We start from the raw sequence: 18,205 nt of genomic DNA on the forward strand, positions 1-18,205 counted from the left end.
CCTCTACCTGAATCCATTCCATCTTTCAACATTCCTACTTTTTCCTTCTACAGAGTGAAAGGTTCAAAGTGGTAGATGCTCAATACCGAGAACTCATGAGGGTATCTATAGATGATCCTCTGGTGCTCTCTCTTATGGTGCCTAGAAGTTCACGAAATCCCAAATTTCAAGACCAACAGCTGCAGAAGCTTCTGGAGGCAAGCAACTTGGAACTTGAGTGCATCATTACAGCCCTAGACACAGTGCTCTATGGGGTCCGCTCTCGCTTCCCTCGCCTCTTTTTCCTCAGCGACAGGGAGCTGGTGGCCCTGATGTCAGCCCCCCCAGAGGCAACTGAGGCCCAGCTGTGGGCCCACCGCTGCTTCACCAATGTGATGAATGTGATGTTTGGGCCATGCAACTTCCAGTCAAGAAGCAGTGCCGTGGCCATCAAAGAAGAGGCACATTCCATCGTAGGCAGATATGGAGAGGTATTGACCCTGCGTTCCCCCCTGCCCCTACAACATGATATCCCCAAGTGGTTAACCTGCCTTGAACATTGGTTACGTGCGGTCTTAGTACATGGGCTGCCAGATTGTGTGGCTGCTCGCCTGGCCCTCCATCATTCCTTGGACCATGTTTTCGAGCACCCACCAGAACCTGGACAGCACTCCCTCCATCAGCATGCCCGTCATTGGCTAGAGTTGGCCCAGAACTTTCCAGTCCAGTGCGTGCTGGTGGCTGAGGAGATAGCCTGGAAGACTCAGGTGGAGGAGACATTACTGAATCAAAAGGTCCACCTTCTTGGCCTCATGCAGCTCCGTAGGCTGGAAGCCCTGGCCCACTTTGCTAGGGACCAACGGAGTCTCCAACTTGGGCAACACTCTTTCTCTCCTCGACAGTCCCTTCTGCTGAGCCTCTTGCTTACTGGGGCTGTAGCACACCGGGATACAGCATTTCTTCTGCAGCAGTACCAGGTCAGTGAGCTTGAAGACTTCCACTGGGCCCGTCAGTTCAAGTACCACTTGGGCCCTCGAAAAAGCAACAAAAACACATGTTCTCTCAAAGAGTCCCCCCAAACTTGTTCAACGTCCTCACCCCAAAAGTGCAAGCCCAACTGTTGGGTGGAAGTGCTGGGGCAGCCCTTCCTATATAGCTATGAGTACCTGGGCCCTGGCCAGAGGAGAGTGGTCAACCTGCTGCATGAGCGGCCAGCCCTGGGTCTGTTGTTGGCCCTGAAGGATGTGGCGTGTGGGGCCCTACTTGGACCCATTGGTATGGGCAAGAGTGACTTCATTGCCAGGCTGGCCTATGCCTTGGGCCGCCAACTGGTGACACTACCCTGTGTCATGCACATCGAGGCCCGCTGCTTAGGTCACTATCTGAACGGAGCCCTGCAGAGTGGGGCCTGGCTCCTGCTGCAAGCTGTAAGTTCCCTGCCAACGGGCCTGCTCTCTGCTCTGGGCCAGCGCTTGAATAATCTGCGTAGTCTCTATCAGCCTCTGCTACAGGGAGCTCCAGAAATTCCAGAGATGGATCCAATGCAGCTTCACATCCTAGGCAGCAGCTTCTTTGAAAATCATCGAGTTCATGTGCGCTTTGGCTACGGCTGTATCTTAACACTTGACCGCCAGCATTCCACATTACCCCCCAACCTGCACAGCTTGCTTCGCCCTATAGCCATGGCAGCGCCAGATCTACGGCAGCTGTCTGAAATGACCCTGGTGGGAGCTGGGCTCCGGGATGGTGGGCGCCTGGCATCTCGTCTGGCCACGTTCTTCTCCTTGGAGAAGGAGCTAGAGCCTGGACTGCGATACAGCCGCCTGCCCCTCCTCAGACAGGTGCTTGAAACGACCCTACAATTCTTAGAAAGCTCCAAGGACCAGCTGGGCCCCCCGCTTCCCCGAACCCTCGGGGCTACAGAGGAGGCTGCTCTCCTGCTGGCCCTGCTCCACTGTCCATTGTTCAGTGGTCCCGAGCGCCCCCGCCTCCACATGCTGCGCCAGCTGCTCTCTGACATCTTCCCAGGCGCAGGAAACATCCTGGCCACTCCATGGACCACAACTCCTCCCAAACTGCCAGATCACTTAGTGCAGATTGGCCTGCATGTTACTCCAGATTTCCTGAGCTCTCTGGAACAGTTGAGCCAGGCCTTGAAGGAGGTGCCTGGGATCCTGCTCATGGGTCCACCTGGCAGTGGTAAGAGCACCTGCTGGCAAAGCCTGGTTAAGGTCCAGAACCAGCTGGTGTCTATGGGCAAAGCCTATAAAAGCAGTAAGCCTGTGCATACCACCTCCATATACCCCAGCAGCCTCAGCCCAGAAGAATTCCTGGGCTGGTATGAGGAACACTGTTGGAACCACGGGGTCTTTGCCCAGCAGTTGTTGGCTAGCGTAAGTCAACGTGAGAGAGACCCACAGGGAGTTGAGCATTGGCTGGTCTGTGATGGAGTGCCTAACTCTGCCTGGCTGGATCCCCTTGCCTCCTTGCTGGGTGATGTTGCTAAGCTTAGCCTGCCCAATGGCCAACAAATACCTCGGCTACCAGAAATCCGACTCTTACTAGAGGTGGTAAATACAGCTGGGATGTCCCCCGTCATAGTGGGAAGCTGTGCCCTGGTATGGTGTGGGGGACAGCAGACATGGCAAGCTAAGCTTGCCAATCTAATGACAATGCTGCCCCAAGAGTACCATCTGCTCCCCCAAACTATGACTGAGTTGCACCATCTCTCAGAAAGCCTGGTGCCCACCATGCTTCGCTTCCTAAACCGCCAGGGTGCCACCTCTGTGCTCCACATTCATGGACAGCCGACAGCCAGTCCAGGGGTGACAGAGATCACCACCATGACCTACCTCCTTCGAGGGCTGCTTAACCCCTACCTGCATTATAGAGAAGAGGAGCAATCAAATGGTGGGAGAAAATACCGAGTGGGCCTGGGATGGGGGGAGAGGGAGCCTAATTCAGGAGAGGAGAAGGAAGGAGCCCAGGGTAGGGTGAGGAAAGACAGGAAGAGGGAAGGAGAAAATACAGCAAAAGGGCAGGGAAGAAAGTTAGGGGGCCGGCTGGAGACACACATATAGGGGCAGGGTGAGGAAGAAGCCCCAGAACAGGACAGAGGGTGGTGTTGGCAGGGCTTGACAAGAGGCAGCTCTAAGAGGTTTCCTTCTTTCTCTTTCTTCTCTTCTCCCACATGGCTCTCCCTATCTTACCCACTTCCAGAGGACTTGAACGCTTTGAACACAATTGTCCAAGACTCTGAGGATATTCAGGGCAGCATATCTTCTGAGGAATTCCAGCAGGATGTGGAGGGAGAGAGACAATATCGAAACCATTTGCTGACTATCAATAGCTTCCTCTTGGCCTTCATATGGGGCTTTGGATCCCACCTTCCATCCAGGTGCCTTCAAGGATACTTCAGAGTAGATACCCTGGGGGTTATCTTCTGGCCTGTGGGGAAGCGGGGCAATGCCAGAGCCAGCAACAGTTATTTCTGCCTGTCAAAGAAGACTGTGTGTGTGTGATTATGTGTGTGACAATTTCTGAGTGAGAGAACTGTGTTTAACTAGTAGTGACTATAGGCATTCAGCACAAAAACTCCAGGTCCCAGATGAGTATTCTATTGTTATGCAATCTCTTCTTATTTATGTAGGTTTTGGCCTACCTATGACAACTTTATCAGGGGAATTTTGAAGCACTACCCCAGCTATCCGGAGCTGCCCACCTCAGCCTCTGTGTTTGACTTACAACTTTGCCCTAAGGATGGAACCTTAGTCCCCTTCACAGGCTTCTACTTGAGCAACCGGATCAAGGGAGCTTTGGGGATCTTCAACCCCTCACCCCAGGTATGGATGACAAGTGGAAAGGGAAGAAAGTGAGGTGGGGTGTGAGCAGTTTGGAACTGGCTTTCTTTACCATCTGAATGGCCAGCGTTGATGCCCCAGTCTCTGCCCACAGGCAGAGCGAACACTGTATGTGATGGATCTGCTCTTGAATACGGGGCACCCTGTGTTGCTGACTGGAGAAGTTGGCTCTGGAAAGTCTACCTTTGTGGAAGTGCTAGTGGAGCCCAACCACTCGTGTGTGCACATCCCGATCCACCTGGCTCTCACTACAACCCAACTACGGAAACTTCTGAGTCAAGAGATCCAGAGCCAGAACTGGCCAGGGAAACTCCTCCTCACTAAGAACTCATCCCTTTTTCTGCTGGAGGACCTGCATATGGCAGCAGCTGGTGAGAGGCCAGACCTAAAAAATGGGATGGAATAGATTGACTCTCAGGCTCCAAAAACAAAGGGCTCCAAAGAGAGGAACACCCCCCCAGGGCGGGTGTGGGGAGGGGGTAGGGCACTTTTTCCTTTTGTGACTATGGCCTTGGGACTTCTTGGGTCAGATCTGTCTTCCACCTCTGATTCACTTTCTATATCCTCTACAATGAGTTTCCAGCACATCATACCCTCTTCCATCCCTGCATAATCATTAAACTAGATGAAATTCCAACTAGCCTTCCTGCACATTCATACAAACCATTAGACTCATCACTGGGCAGCCAAGTTCTTGATGTTCCACACTTCTTAATGTTCTTTTTCTTAAGGCCTCTGGCCAGATTTTCCATCTGCTCCTCAGTTCCTCAATTCACTCTGCTTGCATCTCTAATAATCATTTTATAGATTATTTTCAAGTTGTCCCTGACTGGGATGTACTCTCACTTTGCTGCTATCCTGGTCCATATAGATTTTCCCTTGGCACTCTGGATGCAGAAGACTCCTACGTGGCTACCAGACTTTTCCCATGCATATCAAACTATCTTGTATTGACCTTATAGTTTGCTCCTTTATCCTCCCTAGAGGTTTCATGGACTCTGGTTCTGCTCTTATCTTCATAGTTGACCTGTTCCTCTATTTTGTTTGATTTGCCTGGTGTGTTTGAACACTAGGGAGTTGCTGTGAGCAAGTGGTTCATGTGGGCAGAAACCAGTGTCCTCTGCTGGTTCTGACAACAACAATAAACTATCATGTACAGTTCTTTAAGGTTGGCAAACCACTTTATAAATATCTAATTTTTTATTCACAACACTGAGAGGAAGATGCTATTATTATTTCCATTTTGCAGATGAGGGAACAGGCCGGTGGAAGTTAAGTGATTTTTACCCAGGGTCACCTGGATTGGAATCTGAACTCAGGTCTTCCTAGCTGCAGACCAGGAAGGATAGACTCCAGGTCTTGCCTTCCTAGGTTCCCATTCTATCTGAAACAGCTCCACTAGATCTTATAATCATAGAACCTCCTCTGAAATGAAAGAGACTTCAGAGGATATTGAATCTTAATTTATACCTTCCAGGCCTCTGGTGTACACAAGGCATATTGACTTTCCTGCTATATCTCCTACTGACACTGTAACTTAACCCATATCTCTTGCCCAAAACAATCCCTAAATCTCATAGCTCACATCCAACATCTCCCACAAGAGTTCATTCCATGTCACATTGCCCACTTCTCTAACCTATACCCTCTCCCCAGATACTTCTGAAATGAGGATTGAGATCCCTATGTATAAAAGATAAGAAGGTAGGCTATCCCCAACCTGAAAAATAGTGGGGTTAGGGGAATTCATTCAGTGCTCCACCATGGAAAAGGGACTGGTGCTATCGCCAAAGGTATTTTAGGAAGTTGCCCAAATTGCAACATATTTGCCTCACCTGCCCCTTCCTCCTTTCTGCTACTCAGGTTCTACTCCACTCAATCTTGGGTTTAAAATGTCAGTACTCACTCACACACAGTATTCATAAACCACAAATTTGATATATTATTTTATCTCCATCTAGAGCTCTGGGAAAATATCCAAAAATATATCTCATATTTCATTTTCCCATAAGATTATCTTTCTGCACTCTTGAAGTGGCCAAAAAGTTACATACTCATATTCTAATCTAGAATATTCACTCAGATCTAAACTCCCCAGGACCATGCTTCCTCATCCCCAATCATTTTCTGCCCTGGTATCCTCCTCCCCCCAAAAAAACTCTACCCTTTGCTCTGAGAACTGTAATCAAATCAGCATTTCTTCTGGAAAGAGTGATGAATGGCTGTCCTGGTTTTTTGCTTACCATCTCTGTGATTTCCGAGACAAAAATATTGTGCCTTCCTTGACTACCATTTTTTAAAAAACTCTTACCTTCTATTTTAGAATCAATATTAAGTATCAGTTCCAAGGCAGAAGAGTAGTAAGGGCTAGAAAATTGGGGTTAAGTGACCTGCCCTTCTGGGCACACAAATAGGAAATGTCTGAGGTCACATTTGAAACCAGGACCTTCTGTCTCTAAGCCTGACTTTATATCCATTGAGCCAACTGGCTGCTCCAACCACTGCTTTGGTATATTTTCTCTACCTATTAGAAAGTAAGTTCTTTGATTTTTGTGCTTTTGTCCTCTGTATTTAGCACAGTATTTGGAACATAGAAAACACTTAAATGCCTTTTCATTCATCCTGAAAACAATTATAATGAAAAAGGTGATATCCTATTCAAATGGTCTGTGAACTCAATGACCATCAGCAGCTGCTTCCCTGTTAATAGCGGAGTTGATACTTATTCTCAAGAGGGTAAAGTCCCTAGAAGCCTCTGGCAGAGATGGGTTATTGTTCAGTCTCCCTGACCCCCAATATCAGTTACAGAGTAGTGGAATATTCTTTCTCGACTGAGTGGATCTTGAAAGCAGTTTACTAGGGGATTCAGAATAAAAAGGTATCTTGATCTTCTCCCAAAGTTGGCCATTGCCATTCATTCCCTCACATCCCAATCTCTGCTGGCCCATCTCTACCTTTTTTCCTGCTTGGGCTCCAACATGTTCTAGTCTGTAACAAGATGTTGCAGCCAGAGAGAAGGGAGTAAATGAAAGAAACGACACCCACTGTCTTGCAGAATTCCCTCCCTAACCCTACAAATGCCTTTATCACATGCATGGTTTGGTATCCCAGGGCAGTCAGCTGTTTTTTTTAAAGTCCCCCTAGGCACATTAATGACATTCATGAATGAGATTCTCATTAGCTCTAGGGTACCAGGTCCAGGTAGGAACCAGAGGAATGCAAAGGAAAGATTCTACTTGGTATGTATCTACACATCCTTAGCCTATGCACCAGATAAAACCTCATCCCCTCCCATTCCCCTATGTCCCATTGTACAACTCCAGGCCCTCTCTCCCAGCTTTCCTTTTCCTTTTCCTTTTCCCACTCCTTCCACTTCTTCTGGTGAGCTGCATCGGAGTGAGGTAGTGAGGGTGACAGGGAGATGGGGGGAGCCCCGGAGTTTGTCCTGCCGTGGGCCTGACCATGTCTCCTTTCTAATGCCTGCAGATGGCCCGCGGAGATGTCAGCCTGTACTGGAGACACTGCGGCAGCTCATCAGTCACAAAACACTGTATGTCAATAACACGCTGGAGCTGCAGGCCATTTCCACCACTTTCAACTGGCTGGCCACAGCCACAGCGCCCAGCTGCTCGGAGCTCCCTCTGTGCTCACGCTTCACCCGGCTCTTCACGGTGCTGTTGCTAGGCAATGTAAACCGGGCCACCCTTCTGGCCAGGCATAGCCCAGGGATCCAGGCCTGGCTGGAGCGCTTCCCATCTGTGGAGAGGGAGGACTTAATGGCCAGGGCGCTGATCAACGCCACAGTGGATGCCTGGGAGAAGATGCAGATCCACTTCCCCCCATCTCCCTGTCACCCTCACTACCACTTCTCCTCCCATATGATCGAACATCTGTTCAGCAGTCTGCAGCGGCTGCACATTCGACCTGCCTTATGCCTTCCAGGGGCAGAGCAGCGGCTAGAGCAGCTGCGGTGCATGTCAGGCCTCCGGGGTTCACACTTGACTACTCTGGTGGCCATCAGGAGCATCGTCCACCTCTGGCTGCACGAGGCCCAACGCACCTTCTCTGACCGCCTCGTTACAGCCAATGAGCAGGAACTCTGTGTCCAGATGCTGTTGGCTGTGGCAACCAATGTTTTTGGTAAGGTCGATGGTTCCAAGACCCTGTGGGAACCTGGGGAGCTCAAAAAGGAAGATGAAAAGGAAGTGCCTGAGGTAGAATCGGAGGGGGAGCTGGCCCAGTGGGAAGACCACAGTAGCAGTGAGAGTGAAGATGAAGGTAAACCAGAGACTAGAGACCTACTGGCCTTGACTGAGACTTGGTCTCTTTTGGGCCCTGGCCCTAAATTCATGGGCTTGTCACCCTGGTCAGCTAGTGTTACTGATATTTCTTCCTCACGCTTTTCTTTGAGTCAGGATTCTGTAAAGCCAGAGAAAAGGGCAAAGTTCCGGTGGCAGAAAATCACTAACCCAAACTTATCAGGTCCACTGTTGCTACCTGCCCTGATGCTACTGCCCCAGGAACGAGCCAATGAGCTGCTCTTCTCACAGGAACTGGCACTGAAGCGCTCTGCTGAGGTGTCTAGACCTTACCTGGAGCAAACCTGGGATCTCTTAGAGAAGCAGTTGTCAGCTGTGCTCCCACAGTTAGGTCCAGGCCCCCGCCTATCCTTGTGTCGCCCCTTTACTCAGCATGTGGTTCGCCTGGCCAGGGTGTTGGCTGGTCCACGACAACATGGGCTCCTGCTATCAGGTGTCAAGGGGACAGGGCGACGAACTGCCCTAAGGTTAGCTGCCCAACTAAGTCAAGTTCGCCTCTTTGAGATGCCCCTAGAACCTGAGACGTCTGTCCTGCAGTGCATTAAGGATGCCAGCTGGCATATAGGATTCCTTAGCCAGCCAGCAGCCCTGATGGTGCCAGAGGGGGCAGGTTCTTCCATTTTGAACCGCCTACTAGTTATCGCAAAATGTGGGTGCTTCCCTGGCCAGTATTCAGAGGAGGAGCTGAACACCATTGTAGAGCAGCTGCCATCGGACAATACGGCTGTCAAGATGAGTTCCAAGAAGGAGGCGGTGCTGCACAGGTGGGGTGATGGGGACTACCACAGAGGAGGACTGATGGGACCCGTCCTGAGATGGGAGAGGAGGGAGAAAAAGCTAGATAACTCCATAGATGGGTAGTTGAAGCCTGGTGGTTTAGGAAATGGTGAGTTCTGTGAATTCAGAACTCTCCCATTTGTTGAAGTCTAGGGAGAGGGAACATAGGGGGATTCAGAAGATTGAGCTTGGGTTGCTCAGGGGATTAAGTGGCCACCCTTCTATCCCTTGCCTAAAGGTTCCGCCAGCTGGTGTGCAACAACCTCCACCTATTCATCCTGATGTCTGATGGTTCTGGGCCTCCCCAGATCCGCCCCACTGCCTTCCTGGCTCTCCTTGATCTTACTTGCACCAGCATTGACTACTATGAGCCCTGGAATAAGAATGCCCTGATCAGCTTGGCCCAGAATTACCTAGAGGATTTCCTTAAGAGAGACATGGGCTCTAGTAAGCCTGCCTTACCTTATGACTTTTCTCCTCCCCTCCTCTTCCCATCCGACTCCAGTCTTGGTGATGTTTCTCCTCTTTGCCCAACTGATAAAGAGCCTCCTTTCTTCCCTCTCCTGATGGGTCTTCTCTTCCCCTCCCCTTTCCCAATCTGATGAAGCATCTCCTTTTCTTATCTTTTTTCTTTTAATTTTTTCAGTTACACTTGGAGAGAATTTTTGATAATTGTTTTTTGACATTTTAGAATTCAAGTTTTCTCCCTCTCTATCCGCCTTAGGCAATGAATAGTCTGATATAGGTTATATCCTTACTTTGACGTAATACATATTTCTATATTGTTCATGTAATGATAGAAGTCACACATTACACATATAATAGAAATCTCATGAAGGAAATATAGTGGAAGGTGGCATACTTTGATCTGCATTTAGACTCCAAGAGTTCCTTTTTTTTTTGGCATTTTCATCCTGAGTCACTTGTGGTTACTTAGAGACTTGCTTTACTAATAATGGTTTTGTCCTTCACAGTTGATCACTCTATAAACACATTGGTCTCCTGCTTCTGCTCACTTTACTTTGCATCAGTTGATATAAATCTTTCCAGGTTTTTCTGAACTCATTCCTTATGGCACAATAGTATTCCATTATAACCATATCCCACAACTTGTTCATCTATTCCCCAAACCCTCAGTTTTTAATTCTTTGCCACTACAAAAAAAGCTGCTAAAACTATTTTGGTCCAGGTAGGGCCTTTTCCTTTATCTCTGATCTCTTTAGAATATAGATACAGTAATGATTGGTATTGCTGGATCAAAGGATATGCATATGTTTGTGGCCCTTTGAGCTTGGTTCCATATTGCTCTCCAGAATGGTTGTATCAGTTCACAATTCCACTAGCAGTATTTTAGTGTCCCAGTCTTCCCACATCCCTTCCAATATTTATTATTTACTTTTTGTTTATGTTAGTCATTCTGATAGGTATGAGGTGGTATCTCAGAGTTTTAATTTGCATTTCTCTAATCTATACTGATTTGGAGCAATTTTTCCATATGACTCTGGATAGTTTTAATTTCCTCCTCTAAGAACTTCCTGTTCATATCTTTGGACCATTTTTTGATTGAGGAATGCCTTGTATTCTAATAAATTTTGCTCAGTTCTCTATATATTTGAGAGATGAGTCTTTGGTCAGAGATACTTGCTATAAGATTTTTTTCTAAATTTTCTTCAAATCTTGGTTGGATTGATTTTATTTGGACAAAAACTTTTTAATTTAATATCAAAATTGTCTACTTCATTTTTTGGTAACATTCTCTATGTCTTGTATGGTCATAAATTCTTCCCTTATCCATAAATCTGACAGGTCAACTTTTCCATGTTGTCTTAATTTGTCATCCATTATTTCTAGATCAAATTTTTACTTCATCCTGGTATATAGTGTGAAATGCTGGTCCATGCCTAGTCTCAGCCATACTGTTTACCCAGCAGTTTTTGTCAAATAGTGAGTTCTTTCCCCAAAAGCTTAGACATTTGGGTTTATTGAACACAAAGTTGCTATGGACACAAATTACCATGTGCTGATCCACCAACACTGGATTGTTTTGATGATTATACTTTATAGTATAGTTTGAGATCTACTATAACCAGGACTTCTATATATTTTTTTCATTAATTCCCATGATATGCTTGGCTTTTAGTTCTTCCAATTGAATTTTGTTGTTATTTTTTCTAGTTTATGAAATAATTTTTGGGTGGTTTGATTGATATGGCACTGAATAGGTAAATTAATTTAGGTAGGATTGTCATTTTCACTATATTGGCTTAGTCTATCAATGAGAAATTAATGTTTTTCCAGTTGGTTAGGTCTAATTTTATTTGTGTGAAGAGTACTTTGCAATTGTATTCATATATTTGCTGGGTTTGTTTCAGTAGGCAAATCTCCAGGTATTTTATATTGTCTAGATTTATTTTGAATGGAATTTCCTTTTCTATCTCTTGCTGTTGAATTTAATTGGTGGTAAATAGAAATGCTAATGATTTATATGGTTTTATGTTCTATCATACAACTTTGCTGAAATTAATTATTTCTACATATTCTATCTATCTATGTCTATCTATATTAGTCTTTTGGTTGATTCTCTAGAGTTCTCTAGTTATCTCATCTGTAAAGAGTTATAATTTTATTTCTTTACTGCCTATTCTAATTCCTTCAATTACTCTTTCTTCTCTTATTGTTATAATGACCATTTCTAGTACAGTAGTAAATAATAGTGGTGATAATGGGTATCCTTGCTTTACCCCTGATCTTACTGGATAGGGTTTTAGTTTTGTCTCCATTATATATGATGCTTGCTAATTGTTTTAGATAGATGCTATTTATCTCTTTAAGGAAGGTTCCCTTCATTCCAATGTTTTCTAGTGTTTTTTTTTTTCTTAAGGAATGGGGTTTGTATTTTGCCAAATGCTTTTTGAGATAATCATGTGGTTTCTGTTGGTTTTGTTATTAATTTGGTCAATTATGCTGATGCTTTTCCTAATATTGAACCATCTCTGTATTCCTGGTATAAAACCCAGCTGATCATAGTGTATGATTCTTGTGATATAATGTAATCTCCTTGTTAGTATTTTATTTAAAATTATTTTTTGCATCAATGTTCATTTTGGGAGATTGGTCTATAATTTTCCTTCTCTGTTTTATCTTTTCCTGGTTTAGGTATCAGTATTATATTTGTGTAATAGAAAGATTTCAAAGGATTCCATCTTCCCTTATTTTTCTAAATTGTTTATGTAGTATTAGAGTTAATTGTTCTTAATGCACTTGTGAATCCATCTAGCCCTGGGGCCTTTTTCGTAGGGAGTTCTTTGATGTTCTTTTTCTTTTTGAGTTCACTTTCTTTTTCTGGGATGTGGTTATTTATTCTATTTCTTCTTAAAAAAAAAAAAAACCTTCACCTTTCATCTTAGAATCAATACTGTGTATTGGTTCCAAGGCAGAAGAGTGGTAAGGGATAGGCAATGGGAGTTGTCAGTTCTCTAGTTAGAAGGTGTCTAACCTGAACTAGGAAGTTCTTTTCTTTTACTCCTCCCAACACTTCCCACACCTCCACAGTTATCCTATTCCAACCTAGCATACTTGTCCAGGGTCACACAGCTAGGAAATGTCTGAGATCAGATTTGAACCTAGGACCTCCCATCTCTAGGCCTGGCTCTCAATCCAGTGAGCCATCCAGCTGTCCTCTATTCCTCTTTTTTTTAATATAGGTCATTTCTATTTTTGTAAATATTCATCTATTTTACTTATATTGTCAGATTTATTGGTATATATTTGGGCAAAATAACTTCCAATAGTTGTTTCAATTTCTTCTTCATTGGTTGTGATTTCATCTTTTTAATTTTTGATACTGGAAATTGGATTTTCTTCTTTTTTTAATTGAGTAAACCAATGGTTTACCTATTTTTTTTTATCAAACCAAACTCAATGGTTTTCTTACTTTCAATTTTATTTATCTCTCCCTTGATTTTCAGGACTTCTAATTTGTATTTAATTGAGGATTTTAAATTTTTTATTTTTCTAGTTTTTTAAAATTTGTATGCCCAATTCATTGATCTGCTCTTTCACTAATTTATCGATATAAGCATTTAAGAGATGTGAATTTTTCCTTAAGTACCACTTTGGCTACATCCCATGAATTTTGATGTTATCTCTTTGTTGTCATTTTCTTTAATGAAATTGTCGATTGTTTCTATGATTTGCTCTTTTACTCATTCATTCTTTAGGATAAGATTATTTAGTTTCTTGTTAACTTTTAATATTTCTGCTGCCCTTTTTCAGTATAATTTTTATAGCATTGTGTTCTGGAAAATATGCATTTAACATTTCTGCTTTTCTGTGTTTAAATGTGAGGTTTTTATGTCCTGTTATGTGGTTGATTTTTGTGAAGGTGCATCTCCTTTTCCTCTGTCTTTGTTTCTCCCCCATCCCTCTCTCCTTCTCCCCTCCTCCCTTTTGATACTCAATTCCTTTTCCCATTTCCCTTTTCTTCTACACTTTCCCCTATTCAAAGACTGTATTTCTTGCAGACCACCCAAGGCTTCCAGCTTTACAGACCTCTGTTGCCAATATGGGCAAAGTGATGGCTTTGATCCACCTGTCAGCCACCAAATACTGTCATCTCCTCTGTCCACTGCTGCCCTTAGCCACTCCCAAGACTTTCCTGGACTTTTTAGATACCTTCTTGCTGCTGTACTTCCACATATCAAATTGCATCTGCAAGAAGATTCAACGGTAGGATCCTATGCCCTTCTTCATCCTCTCCTCAAATCTCCCTTCTGACTCCCTCTCACCCACACCTCTTTTCTCTCATCATCCCTAAGCCCTTGATCAAACTCTGGCCTTCCCCTACCATACTTTACCTTCTCCTGTCACCCTGACCCCAGCCTCCTCTACCCCTTTTCCAAACACCTCTCCCTGGCATTTCTCCTCAGGATTCAGTTAGCTCTTGAGAGACTGACCATGGTGATCGAACACAACAATGCCCATAACCGCTTGGTGGGCATCCTGGAGACTGAGCTTCAAGACGCTCATGAGGTGCGAACAGTGGGTGGGGGTGTGTGTGATCTGATCTTGATCAAATGTGGTGAATTGAGATGTAAGGAAATTTTGTCAAGGTGTGAGCAGTATCACAGGATGATGCTAGGTTGGAATAGGATGACTGTGGAGGTGTGGGAAGTGTTGGTAGGCATAAGAGAAAAGAACTTCTTAGTTCAGTTTAGATACATTCTAACTCGAGAACTGACAATCAGAAGAACTAGTAATTTAGGTGATGGTAAAATGTATGCCAGAAAATGGAAAACATTGTTCATAATTACTGGTGGGGATGAAGATCTGTGTCCAGAGCCCACTGAAGGAAAGATTGGTCAAAAGATCTATTGGGAGAGCCATTCTTAACAGCACTGATGCAAAATACCTCTGGTATTATTAACAAGATGGTCCTCTCTTCCCTTCACACTCAGGGCATCTAAATGGGATAGGAAATAGGCCAGTTTGGTATGGTTCTCTCCAAAGGAATCAGTCAAAGAATGTTAATCCTATCCGTGTCCTAGGAATTAGAGAGCATGGTGAGGGAGTGAGCCACTTGTCTGTTTTGGTCTCCGTATTCCAGGAGAGAACTAAAAATTATCCTGGATCAGGAACATCACTTTGGGAATCTGCCCCAAGGGCAGTGAAGTTCAGATTTCCTGGGTGGGCACTTCCCTGAGAGCTTGTTCTAAAGCATTTTTCTTTGCCCTCATAGATACAAGATTGGTTGGTAATAGAATGTGCATAGAGTACTTATTATCAATCAACCTTGACCAATTAAAACAGACTGCAAATAGAGGAACTGGGGTGACCCATTTTATCTAGAGTCATTCCTGTGACTATCCCAGTCCCTCTGAAACAGTTTCCTGGCTTTCTGAATCTCCTTTCATATCTCTCTTCATTTTGTCTAGAGAAGGAAAAGGCTTCAGTATTTTGAGGACATAGAGAATATTGCTTTTTGCCTCTCAACAGCTCTCACACTTCCCTATATACCCCTTCACATCTGACTTTATAGCAGTCTACACTTCTGATTAACTTAACATAAGAAGTATTGGATCTGGTTTGGTGAAGTGATTCATAGAGACGTACATGGAACATTTCTTTAGGGTACACACTCAGGGTATTTTATTTTTTATATGGGGGGAGGTGAGGAAGGAAATAAGCATTTACATAATACCTATTATGTGTCAGGTATTATATTAATCACTTTTTATAAATTTTTATAACAACATTTTTTGAGGAAATGAAAACAATTTTTAAAAAATTTGCAAACAAGTACAAACTTTTTATAAAGGACTCCTTGTTAAAAACAAAACAAATCAAGGAAAAAACTCTTCCCCTTACCAACCACCAACATAGAACCACAATTAAAATATAACAGTGATTTCAGCCTAAAATATGTCTTTCCAACTAGACCTTGTTCTCTGAGAACAGCCCTTCATTATGAAGGTCCCTGGTTGGAGTTTGAGGACTAGTAACCAGAGGGCTAGCCTTTGAATTTTATTTTCAGTTAACAAACATTAAATACCTTGTTAAATGGGAAGGGTGAAGACATGTCAGGAGTACTGGATGTAGGGAGCAATCATAAGTTGCATAGTTTGGTGGGGAAAGAGTGGTAAGATGAGGTGGTTGTTATTATAACCCATGAGGATTTATGTTTCAGTAAATGTGATTTTTAAGGGCTATGACAACGAAAGCTTAGGATTCTGGGAGTTTATTATTCTGATTCCACACTATCGCTGGAATAATTGGCCAGATTGTATCCTCTCCTTCTCCTCCTCTTGTTAAGATTAAAATTTAAGGGAGACTGAGGCAGGTAGAAATTAGTTTCTCTCTGCAAGGAGTATTATATTTTTAGAGGTTTATTAAAGGTTAAGGATTAAAGAAAATACAGAATGAGAAAACACGTGTCTAGGCCCAGAGAGGCCTAGATACAACCTCACCTACATTATCAAAAAAGCCGCGTCTGCTTGCAAGCAGAAACAGGAAAGGCCCACAAAAGCCTTTCCAATCATGTTAAATACCCCTTCTCGATCTCGATCTCGGCTCAGGTGAGAATTAAGTGATATTACAAAGCATTCTGGGGAAGTGGAGCAAGGACTTCTGGGGATTGAAGTCCTGGATTCAAGTCCATTTTTACATTCTTCCACTTGTGGGACAGGGACTTCTGGGAGGTAGAATTGGGAAGGCCTGGCTTCTCTGTCTACAGGACCTCTTCAACTGCCAGCAGCAGCTCGAGGCTGATCGGATGCAATACATTCAGTACCTGCTGGATTGTCAGCAACAGCAAGGACTCATTGCCAATCTTACCAAACAGAGAGACTTGCTGCAAAACCAGGAGGACTCAATCACTGAACAGGTGATTATTCCCAGTTCCTTCCCTTTTTCCACATACTGCCCCACCCCATAATTCGTTTTCATCTCCTTATCAAACCAAGGCAATCCCAGGGTGAACACAGGGCCCCTATTGGAGGAGATAGCTCCTTGAGCAAAAAAATAGTCCTAGCTCAGTCCTGGGCCACTACAACTCTTTCTAACCTCGCTCTTCCAGTGTTGCTGGGGGTTAGTGACACCTTTCTCTCTGCCATTGCCACCAGTCCCTGCTTGACCTTTAAGGATTCTAGAATTTACTTATATTGACCCCTTTCTCTTCCCTCAGATCAGCCAAGGCTAAGGATGAGTTTTGCTGAAAGATTTAAACAGTAAGAGAGCATATGGATTAGAAAGAGCCCTAGATTTATAATCAAAAGGACTGGGTTCTGATCCTGACTGACACTTATTAGCTGGTTGCCTTTGGGAAAGTCAGTCAATAGGCATTTAAGTATTTACTATGTCCTTTACTATGTGCCAGTCATTGTGCTAAATGCTGAGGATACAAAGGAAAGCAAAAAACAGTTCCTGCTCTCAAGGAGCTTACAATCTACTGAAATAATTAGTATATGTGTATGGCCAAGATACATCTAGGAAAATCTGAAAGTAATCTCAGAGGGAAGACACTGAGATTAAGCTGGGAATGGCTTCTTGCAAAAGATGGGATTTTAGTGAAGACTAAAAGGAAGTCAGGGGAGCCAGGAGGCTGACATGAGAAGAAAGTAGCAATTTCACAGAACAAAACTTTGAGAAAAGTAACCATTTCTCTAAGCCTTGGATTTCTATCTGTTTGTTTTATTTTTTTTTATTTTTTAAACCCTTGTGCCTGTGGCCCTCTCAGCAAGACCTGCTATCCACCTTTAGTCTCTTTTTCATATAGAAACTAATGCCCGTTTAGCCCTTCCCATCATCCCCTCAACTCAGCTCTTTCTGGAGTCATCATTCCTTCTTGTTTGCAGGGCTAAATTAAACTCATACAATTAGTATTCAGTGAAATGTGTGGCTTACTTCCGAGCTCTACTTCTGGCCCTGCCTTCCTCTTTAGGGTTAGTTTGATGAATTCTGGCTTCCATAATCTAAATAGAGAAGTGTTTCACCCCCAAATCCTCACAGTCTGACTACAAATACCCTCTTATATGGAAATAGCTCCATATCATTTCTACCAGTAAATGGCAAGGGAAGAAGCATCTTGCCATAATGCTTAGTCACAGAAATGTTGGTGACAAAGTGCCAGAAAGAAAGAAGGTGACTCATAACAGATATCTGGGTGTCAGGGATTCAGAGCTGGGGACTAAGATTCCTCTAAGAAGTTCTGTGTTTGGAGCCTCCTCTACTCTCATCCCTTTGTGCTCTCTTTTTGCAGATGGACCAGGCTTTCCTGAGGCCCCTCGCCCAACTTAAGGTGACCGACATGGATGAGCTGCGCAGTTACCGAGTTCCTCCCGCTTCTGTGGTGATGGTGACTGATGCCCTCTGTCTCCTGTTCCACCAACCTCCAGGATGGGAGAGTGCCAGGCAGCTGCTAGGCAGAGATGGCTTTTTCGAGGTAGGGATCTGAACCCAAGTGATATGGGGCCGGACAGGAGGTGGTGACAGGGCAAGGTGAGAGTGACAGAGCAGCTATTGGGGAAAGCAGGGTGGGCTCACGATCAAGTTTATGGAGACTTACAGGGAGAGGATCAGGGGAATACAGTGATGGGGCAGTGACAAGAATGGGGGAACATCAAAAAGGATGATGAGACTTATTAGAAGAGGGAACAGGATAAAGGGCCAGGAGGAGGAGAGAGAAGAATAGAAAAGGCAATGGACTGAAAGTCTTAGGAGGAAGGGAGAGACGGTATAGAGAGACTGAGGTGGGAAGAATTGATAGGAGCTGAG

At 44.4% G+C, this 18,205-nt stretch overlaps 1 protein-coding gene across 1 annotated transcript in view; it reads left to right on the forward strand.

The window, feature by feature from the left end:
- The window catches only part of DNHD1 (dynein heavy chain domain 1), a 195,269-nt gene that overhangs the window by 125,504 nt on the left and 51,560 nt on the right, over nt 1-18,205 (forward strand). The window contains exons 23-32 of the mRNA XM_056795113.1: nt 54-2,889; nt 3,199-3,376; nt 3,629-3,821; nt 3,934-4,210; nt 7,326-8,922; nt 9,174-9,382; nt 13,459-13,663; nt 13,864-13,966; nt 16,167-16,316; nt 17,691-17,873. Coding sequence (XP_056651091.1) covers nt 54-2,889; nt 3,199-3,376; nt 3,629-3,821; nt 3,934-4,210; nt 7,326-8,922; nt 9,174-9,382; nt 13,459-13,663; nt 13,864-13,966; nt 16,167-16,316; nt 17,691-17,873 — 5,931 coding nt within the window. The remainder of the gene's footprint in view (nt 1-53; nt 2,890-3,198; nt 3,377-3,628; nt 3,822-3,933; nt 4,211-7,325; nt 8,923-9,173; nt 9,383-13,458; nt 13,664-13,863; nt 13,967-16,166; nt 16,317-17,690; nt 17,874-18,205) is intronic.

Source organism: Monodelphis domestica, chromosome 4 (genome assembly GCF_027887165.1).
Source record: "Monodelphis domestica isolate mMonDom1 chromosome 4, mMonDom1.pri, whole genome shotgun sequence".
NCBI lineage: Eukaryota > Metazoa > Chordata > Mammalia > Didelphimorphia > Didelphidae > Monodelphis > Monodelphis domestica.